At 35.2% G+C, this 27677-nt stretch overlaps 1 protein-coding gene across 1 annotated transcript; it reads right to left on the minus strand.

The window, feature by feature from the left end:
* Positions 1-273: 273 nt before the first annotated feature.
* Positions 274-27614, minus strand: LOC123696193 (metabotropic glutamate receptor 2-like). The gene is made up of 8 exons (XM_045642253.1): positions 27468-27614; positions 26422-26588; positions 22443-22601; positions 18224-18386; positions 12858-13071; positions 3086-3237; positions 1856-1952; positions 274-470 (listed from the first exon to the last, which is right to left on the minus strand). The coding sequence occupies exons 1-8, from the start codon at positions 27612-27614 to the stop codon at positions 274-276; spliced, it is 1296 nt and encodes a 431-aa protein (XP_045498209.1).
* Between the last annotated feature and the right edge of the window lie 63 nt (positions 27615-27677).

The following is a 27677-nucleotide window of genomic DNA, read 5'->3' on the forward strand; positions in this document are numbered from 1 at the left end:
GTCACTTTAAGATATGAGATTTAAGTGAAAAAGTACATAATCACTTAATTTCCGCAACTATAGTACATACATTTGTCTCCCTCTCTCTTTTTTGATATTTAAAAAGAGAAAGAGACAAAACATTAAGCGCATATAATTTTATCGAAGGCCCTTAAAATATGATTATACGATTATTGGTTTCCTCTCTCGTATCCTACAAGAACAACTTTTTTTCTTTAGTTTAATATTATTGTTTTTATAAACATCAGTTAGGGATTTGGAAGAGGCTCGTTGCTATAAAGATTCCGGTTTATTTGTCGCGCCTCGTTCGCAGTTCGCCATCTTGATATGTTTCTCTTTCTTTTTATCTTCTTTCTCTTTCTCCATTTCTATCTCTTTGTCAGCGGCTTTCATTTGAACAGTTTGTCCGTTCGTTAGTTTGTTGAAGTCGGCCGTTTCAGTTTGAGTTTCTTTATCAGCGCATGATGGTTCTGGAAAAAAAATATAATAAGTAAAATATACTAAAACTAAAGGTTAAAAAAAGTACCTAATCAGAAGAGCGTAGCCACATGGAAAGCTTAGTATATAGGTAAAATTTACAATGAAGATAAAGATAAAAGAGATAATAGGAAGTTTGCGTTAATCAATCATGTAAAAAAGCTAGATCAGTATAGAAGATTATTTTTTCACTGACATTCTATAATTTAGAGTTCACGTTTTATCGAGACGAAGCCGGGGTAAGCGTCTTGTCTTCCGAAAAAGGGATCAGAATGTATTCCGTAAAGATTAATCCCGTCAAGCCCGCGGCAATCCGTGCTCTGAACACAAGGATTCTGATTGCTTAGGATGAGGGTTAAATCATTTAATTGCCATAATTTTAATTAACACCCCATAATTTTATAATTATGTTTGATGATAACATAACAGAATATTCACTTTAATAAGAGATGACCCATGGAAGTGGTGAAACATTTAATACGAAGTACCAGCTTCTATTTGACTTTATTTTTTAATTTTAAAAGTTATATTGCTATGCAGTATTTTCAGAAATATGTGTATGGTACGTGTGTGCTGCGTAAACAACAAGGGCTGTGCTCATAATTACAACACTACATGTATGTTTATGTAGACGTACAACGCTGTCTCCACAACAGTACATGACTGTGTGTATACTGTATGTGTATAATAGTGTGCAAAGAGCAGTGCATGTACGAGTAGGGCTGTATTGTGATATCATCAGCATAGTGTACATGTCTGCCGTGTATGTGTGCGCAGTTTACGTGTGAGGATTGTGTGTGTGTTTGCGGTATGATGTTTTTACGTGTGTGCGATATGTGGTGTATGATATGAGTCGTGTCTGTCTGTATACATGTATGAACATGTGCCGTATAAATGTACATGTATAGGTACATGTACGTGATGATTTTATAGGGGTCGCGGGGAAAAATTGGATTTATCAGGGAAAAGACAGAAATCTTTGGAAGATTCCTACTAATAATACTAACACCATTTGAAATGTAAAATTTGAGTTATGGAATAAAGAAGGCTTTATTATTGACGTGATAACGTCTTTAAAATCGTTTTAGTCGGGTGACATGTTCAGAAACTTGTGTCACACTAAAACCTCACGAGCGCGATCGCAGGTACCTATAACGAGAGAGAGACGGACCGATCTCCCGTCTCATCTCGAGCGTTTCATCTCATCATAAGACGTTATCACGTAAACATCTCGATCGTAAACCTACTTTACAAACAACCAATTTTTTATTATTACATGTACGACGTACGTGTGTGTGTGCGGTGTGTATGCCGTTGCGTTGCGAGTGTGTGTGTGACTAGAGTGGTGTGTACACGTGTGTGTGTGTGTGCGACTCACTGTGCGCGAGCGGGGAGCGCGGCGGCGCGCGGCTGAAGCGCACCGGCATCATGCTCTGCCGCACGTTGCGCTCCGGACGGACCAGGATTATGTACAACTGCAATTGGAACAGTGTTGCAGTAGTGACGAACAAATTTAGTAGATAAAATAAATAAGTGACGATATATCTAATTGGCATTTGAGTTTATGCACAAATACAATGCAACTCAAAGAAGCAGAACAAAATGTATAATTATGTTTATGTTGTAATAAATAAATAAATAAATCAATATGTCAGGACAATTTTCACACACGGCACGATCTGATCCCATACTAAGCTTTCGCTTGTGTTATGGAAACCAGATGGCTGATAAACATCCAACAACACAATATAATTTTAAATAAATACTTATATAGATAATCAACACCCAGACACAGAGCAAACATCTATGTTCATGTTCAAATAAATGTAGGAAATACACTCGCAAAAAGGATATATAATAAGTATAACCAATCATATGAAATCTAAATAATGATGATGTTTGGTGTAAAAAAATAACCGATACTGCCTAACAATATTGTACCTCTGACTGTAAGTGTTGCCTAACAAAAATTGAAAGTGTCTGGATATAAACTTCTATTAAAAATTACTTCAGTGGATAAAATAAAACCTAAGGTAATCTAGACCAGACACAGCTGATATTTTTGTGAAGACATTTGAAGGATAGAGCTCCTGTAGGTAAATGGATGGATAATATTAAAGATAAATGACTCGCAAGTTGGATTAAAATATTTGTCGTTGTCTGTCTATGTTGAAAATAAAATATGATCCATATTAATTCAATGTTCTTTTTTTGGATAAAAAGACTTAAAAGTACCTACAACTTTTGATTCTATAAACTCTATCAGGAAAAATCTCTTAACTACCTTATTTTCTCTTCAATTAATATTATACAAGCAAACAAATATTAAATTTAACACAAATCACTTGAAATTATCCTAGAAATCACATAAATTCTTGCAGCATTATAAATAATTCAAGAAATTCTTCAAGTAACAAGCCTATGATAATATATAAGCTCTATATCCATCGTAGGTGTTAGAACACCGTAAAAATTTTTCAAATCGGACCAGTAGTTCCTGAGACTAGCGCCTTCAAACAAACAAACTTAATTATATAAGTAATAAGTATAGATAGATCACAAGTATACGCGTGACAAATACGGTAACAAATATACGCGTGACACTCACCTTAGGCGAGAACAAGCAAACGAGTGTGACGCTAGCGCTGAGCGAGATGGTGACGGCCATGCTGGTGATGCGCAGCGGCACGTGGCTCGCTGTGCCGAAGTACAGCGGCACGAACGCGAGCCAGATCACACATGTTGTGTACATTGTGAAGCCTGGGGAAGACAAGTGATAACTGCGTTAAAAACAACCGACTTCAAACTTGCAAGTTTGCAAAATTTACAAATACCTACAGACAAAAATGGTCATAAAATAAAAACTACTGGGCCTATCCGAATAAAATTTTTATGGGACCCGGGGAATGGGATTCCTATGGGAATTCGATACCATCCCGCATCGAACAAAAAAGAATCACGTAAATCGGTTCAGAAACCTCGGAGTAAACGGTGTACATACATAAAAAAAACATACCGTCGAATTGATAACCTCCTCCTTTTTTTTGAAGTCGGTTAAAAATATACGTGGAAGCTTCTGTTTGAGCTTTTATTTTTGAAGTGAAACTTCTTTATCGGGGTTGGAAAAAATTTAGTGTAACATTTTTTCGTTACGCGTGACATTTTTCCGTTACGCGCCATCTTTTTGTTATCCCTACCACGCGTGATTCGATGTATTTCTGTAAAGTTGCATATGGTAAATTATTTTTTGAAAAATAAGGTCATCAAGAATGTTATGGGTTAGTTTGATATTATATATGAATTTGGAAACAAACAACTATGCTTTTATAAAGAAAACGTTTTATTTCATTGACGTAGACAATCAATAGAAATGTTAACTTAAAGTAACTAAGAACTACATGTACTTATTATAAAAATCGTTTATACTTAACCACAGGATAATAATAATTAAGTAGTAGGTAGTAACTAACTAGCTTATTTAAATAAAACTTATATCTAAGTAATCTTAGCAAATTAATGAGGGCGCCTGGAGGATTTTATTCATTAAACGGGATCCTTCCAATCCCTGCCTTTAGTTAGCTCCGGTAGTAATAAACAGTCGTATGGATATCGAACGCGTACAATTTTTATCGTGAGATCGAAGGCGTTTCATACAGGCTACAAACAAAACACAATTTTATTTACTTTTGAGTTTTTATAATCTTAACATTATAGTACTAAAACTACAACTTACCCCTTCTCGCACGAAAATAATAGCACAAACTTAGGATAATCACACTAATTATTACATATTATTATTTCAAACAAATTAAACCAACAACCAGTGTGCCGAGATCCACTGCTCAACGGCCACTGACCTTTCAATGACAATCCGATAAGGATTTACAGACGTTTCTAAAAATATTAATAATTATAAAAAATACAATGAGATTCGTGTGGATTTGAACTCACGACCCGCGGATCGATGCTCCACGTTAGTTCCACTGAGCCACTCGTACGATAGCTCAAGATGTGAAACTACGTTACAAATATTGTTAGTTTACCAAACATAACATTCCCCCAACCAACACAAGAAATGAGATGTCATAGTTTATGCATCTCATTTCTTTCATGCGTTATGTTCACGCCAGAGAGGCTTTAAATCCTTAGCATGCCAAATACCTATCGACTTACCATGACAATTATTAAGACGATAGATGTTATCTGATAACTTAGCTACTATTATGGCTTTTTCAAATTTAGGTGCTAACTTTGCCATAAATTTATTACTAGCATTAGAAAGCAACTTAGTTCTTTTCCAAACTACATCACCTATGTTAAAATTTGCCCGCCTACGTTTAATATTGTATAATTTTGAACTTTTATAATGCGAGGTCTTAATTTTATGCTCAACATCGCGAAAGAGTTGGCTTCTTCTCTTCAAATCCATCAAATAATCATCGGTCTTAATGACGATAGAGTCAACATCTATTATTTGCGAATCCCTCGAATTTAAGATTTTTGGAGGTACAGCAGTCTCCCTACCAAGAAATAGGTATGATGGTGTAAAACCTGTTGTTTCATGAATCGATGTCCTAATGGCATGACCAAAATTGTGTAAATGTACATCCCATTCATTATGTTTTTTTTTATTAATATATGTTGAGATCATAGTGCCAACAACTCTATTGACGCGTTCTGTTGGGTTACTTTGGGGATGGTAACTGGGCGTATACCAGATACTGGTATTGTATTTTGTCATCAAATCCTTAAATAAATGGGATTCAAATTGTTTCCCATTATCTGAAATAATCGCTTGAGGCACTCCAAACAGTAAAAACTGTTTTTCAATAATGTCACAAATCTTATCGGCTTTTCCCGTTCGTAGGGGAAATAGAAGAACAAATTTACTAAACAAACATGTAATGACAAGTAACATGGTGTTACAGTTCTTACTTTTAGGAAATGGTCCCATAAGATCCAATGAAATCACTTGCCACGGTCTAGTGACTGTTCGATGACTACCCATATGCCCTAAGGGTAATTGTTGCGACACTTTTGCTCTTGCACACACTTCACACTTCCCAACATACACCTTAACATCATTTAATATGTCAGGCCAGTAATAATGTTGTTTTACTCTAAATAAAGTTTTCCGTACTCCCAAATGACCTGCAGTGACATTATCATGGCAACGTTTCAAAACATCACCTCTGAGTGCATGCGGAATGTACAATTTCCAGTCGTTAACTTTATCTGGATATTGCTTCAGATGAATTTTCTTATATAATAACCCATTTCTCACTTGCCAATTAGGAACCTGGCTGCCACTAGTAATTTTTAAAACTTTATTTCTATACCATTCGTCCTTATGTTTCTCTAAAATGCTGAAAAAGTTACTTTCTATACAGTCTCCAAGGGCATCAATGGATCGTGATAAAACATCAGGAACAACGTTAGATTTACCGGGCCTATGGATTATATCGAAACTGAACTGCTGTAATTTCATGGCCCATCTCGCAAGTCTACCATGAGGGTCTTTCATTTTATGAAGCATTTTTAGTGCACTGTGATCAGTGACGACTGCGAAATGCGATCCATCTATGTAGGGTCTGAATTTTTCTATAGCATAAACAATGCTCAAAAGTTCTCTTTCTGATGTCGTATATAATTGTTCTCGATCATTAAGTTTTCTACTAAGAAACGCTATAGGTTTCTCGACATTGTCAACCTTTTGACATAGGACTGCTCCTATACCTTTATTTGAAGCGTCGCATTGAATAATGAAAGGTTTATTAAAATCAGGACAACAAATAACTGGCGTGGTGGTTAAGAGTGTCTTTACCTTAACAAATGCGTTATCTGCCTCATCAGTCCACTTAAATGTTTTTGATTTTCTCCCTTTTGTCAACTGATGGAGGGGTGCTGCTATAAGTGCAAAATTTTTAACAAACCTTCGATACCAACTTGCAATTCCAATAAATCTTTTTAAATCTCTTAAATTTTTAGGTCTTGGGAAATTTATAATAGCTGACACTTTTTCAGGATCAGTACGCAATCCATCTTTATCTACAATGTATCCCAGAAAACGCATACTTGAACGCGCAAATTTGCATTTTTCAATATTTATTGTTAAACCGGCATCTTTTAATATGCTACACACTTGTTTTAGAATGTTCAGATGTTCCTCTAACGTTTCGGAACAAATAACAATGTCATCCAGATAAGCCCAAACTTTGCCCTCTAAGGCATGAAATAAAATATCCATAAGTCTTTGTTGTGTTTGTGATGCATTAACAAGACCAAAAGGCATTACTTTAAAATGATACAGCCCTCGACCAGGCACTGCAAACGCTGTCTTCTCTCTACTACACTTATCCAGTTCAATTTGCCAAAAAGCCGTTTTAAGATCCAGAGTACTAAGAAATTTTGAGTGTCGCAAGTTGTCTAATATAGAAGCCACTCTAGGCAAGGGGTATGTGTCTCTTTTAGTGACCTTATTCAACTGCCTACTATCTAAACAAAGTCTATTGGAGCCATTTGGTTTTTTAACTAGTACTATTGGAGAACACCAAGGACTGTAAGATGGCTCCACTACATCCATGGCTAACATTTCATCTAGTTCACGTTCAATAATTTTCTTAATAACTGGAGAAAAATTGTATTGCTTTTGGTATATCGGTTTACTATCACCGGTATCTATCGTATGCTTCAGAATCTTTGTTCTACCTAACCCTGACCCAATTTCTTCCTTAATATAATTAATAACCTCATATAAAGACTTTTTTTGGCTTTCATTTAAATTTTCTTGACTTATAATTGCTGGTTCTTCATCTGATACCGTATTAATATGTAGCCCTTCTTTTATATCATAACCTTTAAATGTAAACCCTATATCAAATAATTCAAAGAAGTCCTTGCCTAAAATCAGGTCTTGAGACAAATTAGGCATTACCAATATCGACATGATGTGAAATTTATTATTAAATTTAATGGGTACATCAACAATTTCAGAAAGAGTGTGATTAGTTCCATCTGCAGTAGAAATGTAAACGGGTTCTCGTTTCTGCGTTTTCAAGTTTACAACCTTTATATATTCTATAAACCTTAAGTTACCCACGGATCTAGTAGCTCCCGAGTCCAATAAGCCATTGACTCTTCTACCAAGGATGTCAATACATACGTATGACCTATTATCACACTCCTTCCGAAAGGTGAGAGGCGAAATTACTTCTTGTGACATGAATAGCCGAACGTAATTTAACCAATTCTGCCACTCAATACTATCTCGACCAAGGGGAAAGGTTAGTTGGCAGTGTCTTGCCCTTCCCCTTTCTCGTTTCCCATACAATTACATTCTTTAGATGTAATGCCAAATCGACCACATCTATAACAAAAAAGTCGTTGCTTGGGTACTGCACAAGATCGAAATAAGTGTCCAGATTCACGACAATTCCAACATCTTTGTTTATTGCTGTATGTCTTTGGAACTGAAGCTTTTACTTCATGTATCTCATGATTATTTTCAATACTAGACTTATAGGCTAAATCCGGTTCCATAGATTTATTAGAAGATTTAGGTTCTATGAAGTTATCACAATTAATTTTGGTTCTTTCCAAAATTCTCAAAACATTAACCAAATCGGAAATAGAAGAAAATACGTCCCTACATACTGCTCTTTGATAGTACGGTTGAAGATTTTTTATGATTATCATAATTTTCTCCATTTCCGAAATTTTGTTTGGAAGTCTATTAAATAAATTTTGCATGACGGATACATAAATGACCACAGATTCATGAGAACCCTGTGTTCTAGATTTCGCTTCAGCAAGCAATTCTTCTTGATAGTACGGCGACTGAAAATTACGTTTTAATAAGATGACTAGTTCATTCCAGTTTTCTATGTATTCTCTATTAGCGCGAAACCAAATTAAAGCATCTCCCTTAAAAAAATCAATAGCGTGTCTCCAAAGATCTTCATCCGTTGCATTTCTAGCGTATCTCAATTCATTCACTCGCTCAATAAAAGCGTTAACACTAATACTAGTGTCGCCAGAGAACTGAACACCCCATTGGCTAATAGGCACCAACTTGTGTCTTAATATTTGAGTCACTTGAGCATCATTTACTGACGTCGAGTTAAAAACGTTCGCCGGTAATTTATCATGAAAATCTTGAATGCCTAAATCATCATGAGCAAAGCTAACTCGCTTTTGTTCTAAATCTACTTTCGAAGTGCATTCTTTGTCTAAGTACGTTTCGCAGGGGACTTTAGATGTCGACGGCCCAATGACGTCAACATCCAATTCATTAAGTATCTTATGACTATCTTCACCCAATGATTTTTGTAGAATTTCTTTCATTTCCTTAGTAATTTTATCATCATCCTCCATATCATCCTTAGCCTCTAAATCATTAAGTAATATAACAGCCTTATCCGACAAAGCTTTGTGCTTCTCCTTATCTAATGTTTCAGCTGCTTCAATGAATTTTAACCTATTCATCACATGAAATAAACGAGAGACTAAACGTTTATAAAGCTGCTTATCGGGTTTTTCCTTTAATTCGGACACGTAACGTAAAATGCAATCTAATTTATCTGAGCATATATCTAATTCCTTACTAGGATTTTCACTACATTGGCTGGGTGCTTTTAATTCATACGTAACTAGTTTTAAATTTTCAACATGTAACATTTTTTTTAAAACAAGTTTTAATGCTGAGGCTAAGCCCCCTGGATGCACGTATCCACGGCACGCGAGTTCAAACTCCACCTCATCCTTTAACAAATACTGTGGATCCATAATTAAACGGTAGGTATACTATAAAAATTTATAAGAATTTATGCGCTAGTAAAACCGTGCAAGAACGAATAAGTTGTTATATATCCTCAATTAAATATGTATAAAAAAATCACAATCCATGAAACACTTTAACCTTATATTCCAGCATTCCACAAAATATACATATAACAACAAAACTACAAGACTAATAAAATACAAATATTATGTTGAAGTATTAAAGCAACTTAAGTACACGAATTCCTAAAACAATGTATTTAAACAAGCTTCAATGCTGAATTAAAACTAAAAGAATTAATAAGAATAAAGCAGGCTATCTATTATGATACTTAAGTACTATCAACTCGCTAGCGAATTCTACAAATTCATTTATCTCGGTGTAGGTAATTAAAAATATCAAGCATACGTTTTTGTTAAATTAGAATAATAATTAGAGTATAAATAAAATAATCCCATTGTTTTAACGTTGGGCGCCATTTTGTTATGGGTTAGTTTGATATTATATATGAATTTGGAAACAAACAACTATGCTTTTATAAAGAAAACGTTTTATTTCATTGACGTAGACAATCAATAGAAATGTTAACTTAAAGTAACTAAGAACTACATGTACTTATTATAAAAATCGTTTATACTTAACCACAGGATAATAATAATTAAGTAGTAGGTAGTAACTAACTAGCTTATTTAAATAAAACTTATATCTAAGTAATCTTAGCAAATTAATGAGGGCGCCTGGAGGATTTTATTCATTAAACGGGATCCTTCCAATCCCTGCCTTTAGTTAGCTCCGGTAGTAATAAACAGTCGTATGGATATCGAACGCGTACAATTTTTATCGTGAGATCGAAGGCGTTTCATACAGGCTACAAACAAAACACAATTTTATTTACTTTTGAGTTTTTATAATCTTAACATTATAGTACTAAAACTACAACTTACCCCTTCTCGCACGAAAATAATAGCACAAACTTAGGATAATCACACTAATTATTACATATTATTATTTCAAACAAATTAAACCAACAACCAGTGTGCCGAGATCCACTGCTCAACGGCCACTGACCTTTCAATGACAATCCGATAAGGATTTACAGACGTTTCTAAAAATATTAATAATTATAAAAAATACAATGAGATTCGTGTGGATTTGAACTCACGACCCGCGGATCGATGCTCCACGTTAGTTCCACTGAGCCACTCGTACGATAGCTCAAGATGTGAAACTACGTTACAAATATTGTTAGTTTACCAAACATAACAAGAAGTTTCACTTCTTACGTGTGTACACTAACTAGTACACGCATATATTTTTTCGTGAGTTGAACAGTTTGTTTTGTTGCGACATAGCCTTAATTTGCAACCTTGTCTTCGTTGTTAACGTCGTCAACAAGGTCGTCAGCGTTGTCTCTGTCAATTTTGCTTACCAAATACTTCATTATGAATTAATTTAATTGACGATGACTTTTTCCAATTGTTTAGATAAAAAGTAGCTAGTTTGAAATTGAACTAATTTCAGTTTAATCGTTTCAATTTAGTGAAATTGTTGAAATGGAATGTGTTGTGGAGTTAGCACGACACAAGTATGCCATATTGTGCCTCAATGATCACAAATTGATACTTAGCCATATAAAGAAATGAATAAAAATATTGACTTCTGCGCCATATGTAGTACACACCAATGTGTTTTAATGGATCGAATGAAATTTCAAAATTATTTGATACATTGCTCATAATTTCGTTGGATTTTAAAGGCGAGCAATTTCATAAGGTGATACATCATATCGGTGGAGTTAGCCCATTGACAATACTAAGCCCTCGAATAAATCAATTTCTCGTCCGATTCGGGACATTTTTGACAAGATTAATGACCAAAAGTAAAATTTAATCTCTGGTACGAATGTCTCGTTAAAGGATTTATCATTTCAGCTTGTAACTTTAGATTAATGATGTTTAATGTCTATGACACCGGCTGCGAAATCTCTATGTAATCTGCAATAATTAATCTATTTTAGGACATAATTTTAGCTCTCAGCTGGAAGATTGTTGAGTGTTGGATTAATATCTATTTCAAAATTCAATATCTATTGGTAAATTCCTCTAATTAATTTCAGTGGAAAATATTTCATTGAGAAGAGCTCCAAGTTGAGCTTTGCTATGTGCAGCATTATTTTCATTCTATTTAAGCTTTATAAATATTATAATTTACTGAGGTATATCAGAATTCAGAAGTCAAATGTATCAGAAATACATAAGTCCTAGCATCGACACCCTATTCTTCCTGAAAAATTTATGTGTCCGTTTTGTGTTCTAACATAATACTGCGAATTCCTGACATGTATATAAATAGACCAGAGTGAATACGAGACAGACAGAAGTACAATGCACATCCAACGTAATCCCTTGCGTTATGTGCTTACAGCATTGTTGGATAAACACCCAAACCAGAATCCTAATTGAAATTCAATTATTGATCCCGCTGACGTCGGGCAATTAGCTGACGCGTGTTTGAACGTTTACGATTTCAATAGTTAGTTCCTAATAAGCCTTATTTGACTGAAGTTAATAACAGTTTCAGTAGAATGTTATGTGAGTTTGTAGCATAGTATTTGATGTTGATATTATAATAAGTCTGGAGCAAGGTAATTAGAAGATAATGCTATAAATGATTAAAAGATATTATGTTTTTTACACGAAAACAGTTATCTGAATGGCATTATATTATGATGACTCCTTAACGGATGATAAGACGTCAGTCCCGAAATCAATTGCTATGTATGGTCACCCGTTTCATATTCAGTCCCCAATGCGTTAATATCTCCAATACATTTTTAAAAATTTTAGTATCGGTGGCATCCAAAGGAATAAAACGAAAGTTTTTGAATTAGGTAGTTACTTTTGGTTTAATCATTACTTCAACAAGAGCATTACTAGCTCGATGTTCGAACGTTGCACCATTTACTGAGACAGTCATCTATATTTCTGTCGAGTAGAAGCAATTTATTATTCTCTATGGATACATTAATCGATCTACATTCAAGATGGACACATCAGTATTGTTTCGAGCATTCACTTCCAATGACTAAGCTCAGTAGTGAAGCTTGATTGACGAACTTGTGGATAAAGACAAAGCAATAGGTGCACATGTATTTATGATTTGCTAGTTAGTTTATTTTAAAATAGAAATATTATTTTGCAAGTAATATCGGTTTCTGTAATGTGTGTTCAATCCCATTAAAATGTAATTTAAGTTTATTTAATATTAAACATAATCAAGGGTTATAAATATTTAAAATTTAGGAAATTAAGATTTTCTACATTAAGACTGTTATTAGAAATTCGGAGAAAGCAACGAGAGTTCATTCCAAATGAAATATTTGGCAATTCATTACAAACCCAAAATTTATTATAATAAATTAAACTTTGGACACTTAGAATTGACATTATTTTAAACAATGCATATTACCATTAACTACGAGAAGTTCAAGATACTTTAGCCAAGTTTCCTATAAAAACACAGTTTAATCAAAATCCAAACTCAACAATTTATTCAACTAGCTTCGCTTCCCATATTTAAAATACATAAATAAAATACCTACCAATATGCTTGCTCTCATTAAACGCCTCTGGTATCTTCCTGGTCAATACTGCATACACAGTACAGACGAGGATCAGCACGATCGGATAGAAGAAGGCGATCATGTATGACGCGTCGACGTACGAGTCGCAGACGAGCATGTTGTCCTCGCGGGTCGGGTAGTGGTGCATCGCGCGCGCTGGGGCCACTATCATCCACACTACTACTATGAGTACCTGGAACGAATGCTGCTGTTAGATATTTATCTCTTACTAGCTTTCCGCTCGCGGCTTCGCCCGCTTTATCTAGAAATAAAGTAATAAATTATATATTTAAAACCTCCATCATGAATAATCTATCTATTTAAAAAGCATAAACGCATCAAAATCCGTTGAGTAGTTTTAAAGATCTAACATAAATACAGACAGACGCGGGAAGCGACTTTATAATATGTTGTGATACGGAGCTAGGTCCAACAACACTTGCTAAAGTTCCACACTGATTGTAGGCGCTAGTCGTGCGATAATGGATGCCTACTTAAGACACTTTCAAGACACACTGATATTTTTTTATGCCCGAGGGATCAATCGAGTTCAAAGCACGTAGGTCACTTGATGGTAAGCCACCACCACCACTCGTCAAAATTTGCAGAGCTATTGCTTTAGCAAATGTGTTGCTCGATTATTGGCATCAAAAGAAAAAAGATTGACGATGAAACTAAAGGAATGAACTGGGAAATTTGAGGAAGAGAATCCATGAAAATGAAAGGTCTCCGTATCAAAAAGATATTATATTAAGACTGAATCCATTATTAGAATAATTAAACGTGGTTCAAGATATATTACGAGGTTTTTCATTTATCCCCTTTGCAGACAAATAGACAATTAACTCATTTTGCATTAACAAAGCAGATACCCTAAACAAGTAATTGAGCAACGTGATTACAAAACGTGATAAACCTATACAAATAAAGTGGAAACCCTAACTTACTCGAAAACTAATTTAAAGATATAACATCACTCTGACTGTCTCGTTAAAAACCGAGTTTATTGTGCCCTCGTAAACTCATCTTGTAATCAACCCAAATAGTTTAGGGTTTCCGTGGAATTTCTATACGTGAAGCTCTTTGTTAATTATTTTATCAAAAGTTGTATGATATAGGACCAAATTTTAATTGATTATCATCCCTTGATGGTAATTGATGTGTGGTAATCAAATTAAATTTCTCATAAAACTAACTGGGAAATATTAATTTCTACGTATGAAACTGGGAAATATAATTGACAGGAGTGTTTTTAATAATACCACACTAGAATTTTTAGAACAATATTTTTGAAGTGAAACTTCTTTATCGAGGTTGGAAAAAAATTTAGTGTAACATTTTTTCGTTACGCGTGACATTTTTCCGTTACGCGCCATCTTTTTGTTATCCCTACCACGCGTGATTCGACCGACGTATTTCTGTAAAGTTGCATACAGTAAATTATTTTTTTGAAAAATAAGTTCATAAAGAAGTTTCACTTCTTACGTGGACACACTTGTACCTACACGCACACATTTTTGTATTCATAATAAAATAATCAGTTCAAATCCTAGAATGTGAGGGATATTCACACATTGAAAGCTAAATACGAATCAGTCAAGTGGAGTCAATCGAATGCAGTCCGAATAGATTCTATAGTAAATACTGACTCGTATGTTTGATTTGTGGTAACCTCTATGCTTCAGTTCAAAGCTGGAGGTTGTCACTGAAATATTGTCATTGAGTAATGTTGCTATAGCTTGTTGATAAACGAAGTTAATAATAATTTAACAATTAATGTCAGCAAGTGTAAGGAATTGAGAAAAATATGTACTTATTGTTAATGATTTTTATGTCTGAATATAGATTTTTCTTTAGTTAACTTATTGAGATCCCATATTTTTCTATAATTTTGTAATTCATAACGATTAAACCTATGCATTCTGAATTACTAAATCGACATAGATACTGTCGTCATCATTTATTCCAATATCGTCAAACTAAAACATGGTGTGCATTCAAACGGTCGTAAATTTAACCATTTGATAAATCTTGCATACGATGTTATATTAACTGCCATAATATGCAGCTCTAAATCATCCACATTGGCACGCTATTCATTTTATTACAAGTGGCAAATCTTGCATTGGCTTTTGGGTCAAATAATATTTCACATCTGTTCCTTGCTTGTTTTTTTTATGTTTTGCAGTATGTAGAATTTGGGATGCTGTTTTTCAATACAGGAAAAGATGCCTCTTCCTTTTTTCTACACTAATATTATAAAGAGGAAAACTTTGTTTGTTTGATTGTAATGAATAGGCTCATAAACTACTGGATCGATTTTAAAAATTCTTTCACCAATCGAAAGCTACATTGTCCACGAGTAATATAGGCTATATATTATTATCACGCTAAGACCAACAGGAGCGGAGCCACGTGGGTGAAACCGCGCGGCACAGCTAGTTACAATATAAAAAGGATACTTAGGTATAACAAAATCAAAAGAGCTAAAACATCAATATTTGCATAACGTTATTATGACGAAATCAAAACATTATAGACAAAGTTTGAAATCAAAATGCCTGCACGTACTTCATTATCATACCTAATCAAAAGGTGGCTAATAAAAGGCCTTCAATCTACATAAAGTCAATATACAATCCCTAAACCATAATTATTTATACTAAAATACTTCCTACGTAATAAAAGGAAACTCATAGCCTAGTCTCGATTACTGCTGAGTCATTAGAAATTTATTAATTGTGGTTAACCTAAAGATCCACCCTTTGCAGCGGTATTTTAAATAAAGCGTGATTAATTATTTTAGATTCGAGATTGATGTGAAAACGATTAGAGAACTCGACGAGTACCGTAATACTTGAGAGGTTATTTTTCTTTGTTTTAATTGTTATTAGCATTTCAAGATTCGGTTAGTAGTAGTTATAGTCGGTAGTTCTCGGCAAAAAGTGTCTCGTGATTTCGAGAATCGCACAGTAGACGAGCGCCACGCATCCAGGTGGTGAGGATGGTATTTTAGTTTGTGTCGCGCAGTGCGGTTGTGGAGTTGAATTGAATTTAATATGAAACAATAACTTAATATAAACCACTTTATGCTAAACATATCCGGAGGAATGTGACATAAATAATTATTATAATCTGTGAACACGCCGCAATGTTGGAAATTGGCGCCGAACCAAAACCTGTCAGCGGAGATTTGTTAATCTGCTTACTTAGCACTTAACTTTGGAAACAATTTTACACTCATAAACATTTTTAAATTCTTGGAACTGTACTTAACATTCAGATTTATTAATTTACCTATTAAGGAAAACATATTTTCGCGTATTTTGAATGTGTTTCACCATAAACTAAAAACGGGTAAGAGACTGAATAATTATTCAATCAATTCTTTTATAAGTTACTATATTATTGTATCTACGTGTAATTTTATTTATTTATTTTTCTATTTATGACACTGTATTATACACTACAAATAATAAAAACACATATCATTTAACAAGGAGAACATGAATATGGTGAGTGCACAATAGGCGGCCTTATTGCTTAAAACAATCTCTTCCAGGCAACCATAAAAATAAAGGACATGTACGATGCTAGTTAAACGCGAAGGCGCAAACTTTATTATGTTAACTACATTTTATTTGGAATTTATTTTGACTCAGAATTATATTACATTGAGCTTTCATTTCTTTGGATACTAACCCATAATAGTTAAGTGACGGTCAAACTTCTAGTAATTATAGCTTCAGAAAATGCTACAAAGCGTCAGAGTTAATTTAAAAAAGGCTTTGTTACAGACACATCATTATACGGACAGAGTTATTTAAATATGGGTTAAATTTCAGCGAGGTTAGCCTAATTACGGCGGGAATTCTGTACCTTTTTCAAGTGTAGCGCGAAATTATTTAAGCGCTGTTTAAATCATGCTCTGACTTTACGAGTGCAGTAAAAGAAGGTACTTTTTTAAATGTGGGTCTTTATAATATGATTTCAACTTAATGAATTCTGCAACAGGCAGTGTTGCCAATATGTTAAAAATAGCAGTTTACCATGAACACGAAGCTTTACATCAGTGCTGATTTACACAGGGTCAGTAGACCAGTCAGTCGCGGCGCCGAAATTGGCTGACTTTAACTGTTTACATGAAGTAAGTAGTAGTGGTGCGTTTCTCACGGTGACCACACGTTTGTGAAGTCAGTGGGAAAAATGAATTCACGAAAACAAATGAAACGACGATTTAAATATTTGTATTTTTTTAATTATAAATTTATCAATTTTGCTGTTGAATGATTTAATAGAAATTGTAGAAAATGAGATAACTAAAAATAAACGACAATGGGTAAGAAAATGGATTTAGCGATTTAATATCCCAAAGGCACTCGTTTTTGCCATATAATTGCACCAAATTTAAGGTTTCGTCTTCGCTTACGGGTCATTTTTATCGCAAGCGAAAAAAACGTGGTCACTCTACAACGCAGCGGCAGTGACTAACCACGCACTCACTTGTCTGTTTACACGGGGTTTATTTGGCTGACGTGGGGGTGCGGGGGTGGCGGGGGGCGCCAACTGACTTTAAAATATTCGTGTCCGAATATTCAACTCAGCGCTGACTTCAAGCCTCTGTACTGACTTCAAATCTGTTTACACAGGGTTTTTTTCGGGTCAGCACTGATTTGCCTCGAAATTGTAGTCAGTTACTGACCCTGTGTAAATCAGCACTCATGTTAATAACCGCGTACCATCTTGGTGTCAAGGGTTTGTGATATAATCAATAAATCACGAGAATCCTTTAAAACCTTTAATTTCTAAACGTAAATATTATTTCCTATTTATTACTAACCTACGAGCGGTGAGGACAGTCCATTACCATACAAAGGACGCGTATCATCTTTTTTCATTTTATTTTCAGTTTTTTATTTTTTGTAGTGTACGATCTGTTAGCAGAATTCAGTATTCTGCAACTCACGCATACCATAATATATTTGTTTTTAATGTGAGCCGAACCTGTGGCCGAACTCAATGATCAGGTCCAAACGCATATTTTTTATTTTTCTGTGAGTAGAATTCAGAATACGTACCTATGCGTAATTTTTTAAAGTTTTTGAAGTTATAACTTCTTTTGGCGCGATGGAGAAAAATGATGAGAGTGAATTTTTACGATGCGCGCGCACACCGACATCTAAATTTAACAGCATGAAGTTAGTTCTAGGTGGTGTGTAACTATGTTCAAGTTGTTTCTAGTATTTTTTTCCATACGCCAAAGAAGTATAACTTCTAACGCGTGTACATAAGTACACACACTCTTTTTTGTTTATTATTTTCTCATTTTTTTGTAAGGAACTAACCTGCACAGAAACCAGCGCAGCACAGATGGCAAGCTGCGAGGAGGGCGATATGAGCAGCGGTCGCTTGGCGGAGCGGCGACTCGCGCGGAAGATGCGCGCGATGCGGTTCGTCTTCGTGAGGAGGGCGGCGTATACCACCGTGAAGCAGAAGCCCGTGCCGAAGCTGGGTAGCCAAATGAATTTATTAACTCAACCCCGGGAATCACAGACATAATAGAAAATCTATTGTATCGTGGCCGGATCGGGCCGCTCGGGGCTCAGTGGGTTAAGAGGAGGCTCCCTTTCTCATTTCTGGCACTGAGAGACAGGTCACGGTACTAGACGCTAAACCAGCCGTGGGTTCGATTCCCACCCACACAATATTTGTGTGAACATAGATGTTTGCTCTGTATCTGGGTGTTAAGTAGTATTTCGTATAGTCAATGGTCTTAATAAGAGTACGAAATGCCCGTTTAAAAGGGTTAAATTCGAGTTTTAAGGACACGGGTTACCATCAAACATACAAACGTACCTACAGGTGAAGCTAATCAAAGCGTGTTGATAAAAATTAATCCATACTAATATTATAAATGCGAAAGTAACTCTGTCTGTCTGTCTGTTACTCAATCACGCCTAAACTACTGAACCAATTTTCATGAAATTTGGTATGGAGATATTTTGATACCCGAGAAAGGACATAGGCTATCCCGAGAAAATGACGCAATCCCGGAAATCCCACGGGAACGGGAACTATACGGGTTTTTCTTTGACTGAGCGGGCGAAGCCGCGGGCGGAAATCTAGTTTGTAATATGACAAAAATGCACCGTATAGCGCAAAAGGTATATATTTATTAATTTACCCAATAAAATATGGACTACATTCAAAATGGTTCATTTTACGCATCGCAAGAACACTTCGATATAAAACAAAAACATGCACATCATATTAATTCCACAGTTCACTAGATTTATATAATCATTTTCACAAATACTATGTCCTTTCAAACCAAATCTATTGACTTTAAATTCTACAATTCAAATAAATTTATTTAGTCATTTTGGCGTGAAATAGAACAATAAATTCATACAATGATTTTTTTCAACGCACTACTCGTTTCAAACAGACCCTTTTAACTTTTTAAAACTACTGAAAGGTCTTATCTTTTCTTACACAATATTTTCTTTCAAGACTGTTCACGGTAAGTATAATGGAAATTGGAACTAAAGCTTTATTAGCCCGCACTATTCAGCCCTAACCTTGTCATTAAATTATATTATGTCAGTCTACACTGATGAATATAATAACGATTCATTCATTCATATTTGTATAAAGGCTCACTTGAATGAAGAGAATTGTAAAGACTATTCATGTTAGTAAAAACGTTGGATCTTTTTTGCATTGACTGTATGCATTGGAATTCTTGCAGTGTTAGAAATATATGACTTTCAGTGGAGGTTAGTTACGGAAAAATTTTAAGTGTAGAGTTGAGTTTTTTAATAGAATAGGAATTGGCTAGATCAATGCGCGTGTAGTTTATATTTTCGACCATGGTAAGTGACAGAACAGGTGGCGGTATTATCACAGTATTAAAATATTATTTCCTACAGTAAGGAAACGCCTTTGATGTCGCGCGATGCCGCCGCCAGCGTAGGTACTTACGCTGCCACACGAAAATACGCTAGGGTTGCAACAAATGTGAAATAAAACAATTGACAACATTTCAAAATTTTAAGCTACTTAATTTTTTATTTTAATGAAAACTAGATCAAAAATTATGATACACGTATTTTTTGCTTTTTCTAAATATCGAAGTTTTCATTCATCTTTTTGAGTTTTAAAATCATCTTATTCTAAAATGTCGTAAGCGCCAAATGACGTCATACATACGGAGGAATACATTTTTTCCTTTGCCACATAACTAGTTTAAATTAAAAAGAAATCTTGACAGTTGACATTTTGGCACATTTGTCACTTTGATTCGTCAAGTTTTGTAAATATTGTTATTTGCTGATCAAAATTTTAAACAAAAGAAACTTATTCACAAGTACTGATGATGATGACTTTATGCAGGATTTGTTAAGAGGTGCTGGAAATTTCTGGGAAGCAAATATACTATCCCAAAAAGGTTGGAAAGTGTTAAATAAATACAACTTTTAGTGAGTAAACAAAGTCTTTTATTTCAAGAAAATTATGAATACTATAGGCACTATTTGTATTATATAAATAAATTGGTCCAACTCCAATCAAACAAACATCGCGGTAATGAGATTAAATTAGAAAACCAAAACACAATAACACGATTTAAAAGTTTGTTGACATTATTCATTCACAAAAATGACATTAATATGAAATTTGACACATGCCATACCCTGTAAATGTCAGTGATAGTTTTTTTTTTTAACTTTTTTTAAATTAGGCTAAGGCTCATTTTTATTCCTCCGTATGTATAACGTCATCATCACATTTATCGTTTTTATTTAATTTCTCTTAAAATATGCGATAAAAAAATGAAATAATTTTTTTTCTGTAATCGCAAGAGCAAAATAAAGAAACGGTATTTTTCTTTTATGGCCTTATAAAAAATGAAATGTTGTCAATTGTGATTATTAATATTATGATGAAATCATTTATTCATATGTACATTCAAAATAATTGCGATTATTAAATCTGATGTAATTATTTGTTCATAAATATATAATTACAGATATTGCACTGCTAAATATTATTTACGTGGACACTTTATTTTTGGATGTTCTTAATTGTATATTATACCATTTAACTAAGTAATGCATGCGCATTGGGATGTACAATCTGATTAGAAAATAATGAGGACAACATATACATAGCTTTGATTTTAATTCAACAGATACAATTAATACAATCTTTCTGAAATATTGTTTCCTTCTGGGATTTCAATGTAGATTTACATCCGAAAACGGAACAGTTTTTGCGCGCCATAATAGGATATGTAAGTACCTATCTATACATATAATAAATCTGTAGAAGGGTCAATTCTGTACATTGAAAATATTGAAAAAATAAATAGCAGGGGGTGTTACTGGATCGATACCAAACCCAAATATGTGTTTAAAAAAATTTTTGTCTGTCTGTCTGTCTGTCTGTCTGTATGTGAAGACATCACGTGAAAACTAACGGTTCGATTTGGATGAAACTTGGTATAATTATACCTTATTATCCTGGGCGTAAAATAGGATACTTTTTATCCTGGAAAAATACGTAGAAAAAAAATTATCTTAATTTTTCAGTTTTATCCATAGACATTGTTCTGTAGAACCGCGTACACACGTTGCTTATTATTACAGGTCGAGCCGTATTTGGTCTTTATACTAGATATTTATAAGATGTCATTGTCAGAGTTACTCAAAATGGAGAAATAAACCATCCACGCGGAGACCGACATCCGCGCGGACGGAGTCGCGGGCGGAAGCTAGTGTATAATAAAATTATTACACAAAAAATACGACTGCGTCGTCCTTTCGCGATAGTTAATGCAAACTCAGCGTGATTGCATTAAGCGGCCCGCGTCGCCCGACCCCCCGCCATTTCCCCTCCGTTTCTCTGCACAAGTACATTCGTCGCCATACTGTAGGAAATATGGTAATACTGTGGTATTATTATGCCTTTGAGTGTGTGTATGTGTGTGTGCAGCACAAGCCGCTATATCCAGCAGAGCAGGTGAGTGTGTGTGTGTTTTTTATTATTATAGAGGGAAAAATATCATTAAGTATCTCAGGTCTAGATCTATGACCTGGTATGTCGGTCTTGATCATGGTCTCATGGTCCATACCGAATAAAACAACCCTCTTTCTCCAGTTCGTATCCCCGTAGGATGGCTGTTAGTCTTTACTTCACGGGGGGGACGTATAATATTGCTGCATTGTGTGTGTGTGGACGTAAGCATTTCTGCTGTGTGTGTGTGTGTGGACGTAAAGCATTTCCGCTGTGTGTGTGTGTGGACGTAAAGCATTTCTGCTATGTGTGGACGTAAAGCATTTCCGCTGTGTGTGTGTGTGTGGACGTAAAGCATTTCTGCTATGTGTGGACGTAAAGCATTTCCGCTGTGTGTGTGTGTGTGGACGTAAAGCATTTCTGCTGTGTGTGGACGTAAAGCATTTCTGCTGTGTGTGGACGTAAAGCATTTCTGCTGTGTGTGGACGTAAAGCATTTCTGCTGTGTGTGGACGTAAAGCATATCTGCTGTGTGTGTGTGTGCACGTACCGTTGTATGGAGCACAGCAGGTCTGTGGGGCGGAAGACGAGCGCGAATGTGACGAGGTAGCACATGAGGATGCCGGCGAGCAGCACGTACGACAGCTCGCGCCCGCTCGCGCGCACCACCGGCGTGCCGCCGTGACGGACCCACACGCCGAACACGAAACTATATAAATTAATTAAATAAATAAATATTAATGTGTGAAAATTGTCCTGAAATATTTATTGCACGATCTGATCCCATACTAAGCTTTCGCTTGTGTTATGGAAACTAGATAGCTGATAAATATATATAATTTTAAATAAATACTTAAGTAAATAGATATTATGTTAATACATCCAGACACAGAACAAACATCTATGTTCATCACACAAATATTTGCACCGGGTGGGAATCGAACCCACGACCTCTGGCTTGGAAGGCAGGACCTACAAGCCAACCGGTCAGTCAAAAAGTATAGATAAATAAAAAAAAATATTGAAGGTATAATATAATTTACACGGAAAGCAAAAACCTCAAAGTATTATTGTAACATTTGATTTATCTTTAAAAGAGCGTGTGTGCCGAGCACTCGTGTCAGAAGTGAAACTTCTTTACCGAAATCATCACCTTACTCTATGACGTGAAGGTTTAGCTATGACGCGACCTTGAAATTTTACTCTCAACGCGCCTAAAGAAGTTTCATATGAAAATGTATCTACTTAGATTGTTAAGCGCGTCACACACGGTGAAGATACTATAATATACCTTACTATAAACACTGACACTGGACACAAAATTTCGGGTAACATAAAATATTATAGTATCTTCACCGTGTGTGACGCGCTTTATACACGGAAAGTAAAAATATATTTGTAATCGTATTATTGTAGTAGTTTTTCTGGTTTGACAATAAGATATATTTAATTGGAAATTAATTATAATACAATCGTATTAGAAGATGATTATATTTAAAAAAAACGTAGATTTTGAAATAAATATTTTTCACAATGAATACACAGAATGCGTGAGCTTAAACAATATAAATTTAAAATAATGTAATTTTAATATTGAATGTGTCAAAAACACTACAATGTGCATGATTATTGGTTGTGACATGAAAGTTATTAAACGTCGTGTTAAATAAAATCCATTAAATTTAAAATGAAATTAAAATTAAACTTAATTTCGTCACGAGACCTTTAAAAATCCTTTTAATTTTACATAAACTATTGTTGCAAATTAAAGATGATTTTTTAGTGTAGTTTAATAAAAACGACGTGTGGCATTCGGAGACTGCCGCGGTAAAGCTATTGCATGCTATGCCTTTGTAGCGACACCTCGCTCTGAATCGCGCAAGCGAAATTTTTTCGGTACAGAGCTATATTTATACAACTTTCCGACATCATCCATTGGGGCCATAACGGCCGGCCAGTCGAGTAGACCGGTCGAGAATTCTCCTTTTTCGATGGAGGAATTCCACCTTCCTTCCTCCACACTTTCAAGCCACACCTCCGCCCGTCGGAGTGGGGGATCGTGAGGTTTTTCGTTACGGAGTTTCTCGATTCGGTCCCCGCGCTCAAGGCCCGCGATAGAAGCAATGCAATAGCATAATAACGTAAAGCAAGCACATTAAATAGTTTAAAAAAATGTACGAAAATAATAAAGAAAAACATTTAAATTGTACGTTTGAATATCTAAACCGCGGGTCAAAGTATGAATTCTATTCCGGTTCAAAAGTACCGATTGACGGTCTATAATTGACCCCCTTCCACGGTCGACGTATTTCAACATCCGCTTTATCGGTTTTTCTGTTTCTTGACAGATTTCGAGCATTGTTGATCGGTTTTAGATTGTAAGCCGCATGAAAATAGGGTGGGATAATATGGTATTGAACGATATCTGTGCAATTTTGGAAAGGCCTAAGGAAAAAGTTGTTAATAATTGTTGTTTTTTTTAGATATCAAAAATAACTGTACCTAATGAATTTTAAGGAATAAATATAATTTAAAGATTAAGTATAGCCCTGGGCAATAGCCCCCTCTCGCCCCCCCCCCCTAACGCCGGCACTGTACGAGACTAGACATTAGTTTAAGAAGCTTCTAAAATTGGCATGGTAATTATTATGTCAATTTATTTTAAGTTCATTTCCATAACATGAAATAAGACGCTCTATACCTTGATTAGTATTCTGAATGATAATTTCGTTTCTCATTAATTTAACAGTTTAGCAAATTGAACAGAAGCTGTTAGTTAGCCTATGTTCTGTGAATTAGAAACAGGTATTTAGTCGGAAAGTTAATTACTCCGTAGAGACATTCATTAATTTGTATTGAAAAAATTTTGAGAATTGTTTCATTTCGTTTTACTCATTATCTTTATTTTATTCGTTATTTATATTATAGTATTTGTAAAGTTAATATTGCGAAAAAAAAGATGCTGATAAAAATAACTCAACACCAGCAATTGGAACTCGATTTTCAAGCAATTTTTTATTTTATACAGCGTTCATTAGTCTGAAAACCAACTTAAAAATAAAAACGTATGCAATTAATGGATTTTATGTAAAAAAAAAAAATCCATTCCGCGTCGAGCTTCGGAATATTTAATAAAAAATCTTTCGAATCGGTTTTAGAAATAACAAGCTTGTAGGTACTTTTTATTTGAGCTCAAATGGGACCCGCATACCAATTTGCGAGGGAATTTTATTGTTACTACGCAAAAATAAAATTTCTACGCCTCTATTCACTTTTAGAAACCGTATATCATAGTTTTTTTGTGCTATCTACACGTGCGAATAGAATTTTTGGACTTTTTGTGGGTTTATATCAATCGAATTTAGGTGGAGCGAATTATAGATATGTGAGACTTTGTGCTCTATCATCCCACTGAGGAAAGGTTTATAACAAAACTACATTCTTCACAAGTATTTTAGGAGTGTTATTACTAAGGACATGCCAATATTTAGCTCAATAATTTAACTTTTATGGTAGTTAGGCAATCGCATAAAAAATAAGAAATTTAACAATAACATTAAAATGCTTTTGCAATCAAACTCAGAAATGTGATTTATGTACTTTTAAGAATTTTGTGCCGTGTAGTGTTGTAGCGTAGTGCACTACTGTGCCATGTAGAGCAGTGCAGTGAAGTGCAGTAGAGTGTAGTGTAAAGTTGTCAAGTGTGTTTAGTCTCTATATTATGTATTGAAGTGTATTATAGTACAATGCGGTTAAGTGTATTGCATTAGTCTTTTGTATAGTGCAGGGCAATGCAGGGACGTGTATTATGGTGTAGTTCATTGTAGTATAGTGTAGACTGTAGCACAGTGCATTGCAGTATCGTATAATGTACAAGACATATATGCAGTGTACTGTAGTGTAGTGTAGTGTAGCACAGTACAGTGCATTGCTGATTGCTACGTACTGCAGTATCGTGTATTATTGTGCAGTGTACAGTGTAGCGTCACACTCACGCGGTAAGCAGTATCCCACTAGCTGAGAAGGCCATAGCCCCGATGGCCCAGGCGGAGTCCGGTCGCAGAGTAGGTACTGCTAGGTGATGGGCAGGCAGCGTGTGCGCGGGCACGTATATGGTATAGTGTAGTGTAGCGTAGTACGATGCATTGCATTATTGTGTATTTGTTTTGTTTTGCAGTGTAGTGTATTGTTATGAAGTGTACTACAGTACGGTGTAGTGTGGTACAGTACAGTGTATGGATATGCACTGCAGTGTAGTGTGACACTCACGCAGTAAGCAGTATCCCACTAGCCGAGAAGGCCATAGCCCCGATGGCCCAGGCGGAGTCCGGTCGCAGAGTAGGCACTGCTAGGTGATGGGCAGGCAGCGTGTGCGCGGGCACGTATAGTATGGTATAGTGTAGTGTAGCGTAGTACGGTGCATTGCAGTATCGTGTAATGTTTTGTTTTGCAGTGTAGTGTATTGTTATGAAGTGTGCTATGTACAGTACAGTGTATGGACATGCACTGCAGTGTAGTGTGACACTCACGCGGTAAGCAGTATCCCACTAGCGGAGAAGGCCATAGCCCCGATGGCCCAGGCGGAGTCGGGTCGCAGGTACTGCTCGGGGATGGGGCGGCAGCGCGTGCGCGACGCGTCGGGCAGCGCGCCGCGCGGGCACACCACGCACGCTGTCTCCACTAGCGGCGAGCGGATCTAGAGGGAACGGGACTTTTTGGATGTTGTTGATTTGTAGGTTAGATTTTGCACGCCTCATAAGCGAAGCGTTGAGGTGGGTACTACTGTCACTTCGCGCAAAACATCTGATTTTTCAAACTTAAAATGTCTTTATGTATCATACATTGCACTTGTAAGATAATACATACACACACATATTAAGAAAAAACACTATTTTTAACGTTCATGATATTTTTGATGTCATTTTTGTTATTTAAACTAGTTAAAAAACAGTTTAAAAAAGTTCTGTCTTGGACGTCCGTGTGTCTGTATGTGCGGATCCTTTTTCTTGTTAACACGATAGCGACCGAAATACTTTACTAATCGAGTCTTTTTTTTTCTCTTACGCTTGAGTATGCTCAGGAATAGAACCCTTTCATTTTTCAGGGTCTGATTCGATGTGGTTTAATTGTTATTAAATAAACAAAAAAAATATCGACTTTTTTTTTTTTTTATAGTGTACTCAAAATTCACCATTATAAACTCGATTCTTTATACTATAAGCCAAGGTTTAAAAAAATAAGTTGGTAGTCAGTCCCTTAAACCTGCGCAGTTTCACATCTAGGTGGGGCCACAAGAAAAATAGCTCAATTATTACGGTACCGCTTTCTTTACTTTTCCAAATGTTTTATTTTATTTCATTTTTATATTTATAGTCACGTACTCTTTATAAATAATCAATTTTATTGTAAAGGATGAGATTATGAGGCGTGCACTTTTGGATTTTCCAAACTATTTACAAATTCTTACATAAAAAAAATTATATGTTAAATTTCTTTATATCAATCATCAATCATCAGCCTTTCGATGTCCAAATTTCTTTATATGTAAGTATGTAAATAGTTTCGCAAACATAACATCGAACGGCCTCGCGAAGCAATGCGCGTGGTGGTCGCTTTGAACCAAAGAGAATACAAATACTACTTTGAACAGTATAAATGAGCTTTTAAAAGTTGTAGTTGTACTTTTTAAGAGTGTTGTTTCGTAGGATAGGGTATGGAGCATGCTGATATGTAAGACTGGTTACTGAACTGTGAAATTGTAAATTATAGATCGTTTCATTTAAAT

The sequence above is a fragment of the Colias croceus genome, chromosome 12, assembly GCF_905220415.1.
Source record: "Colias croceus chromosome 12, ilColCroc2.1".
NCBI lineage: Eukaryota > Metazoa > Arthropoda > Insecta > Lepidoptera > Pieridae > Colias > Colias croceus.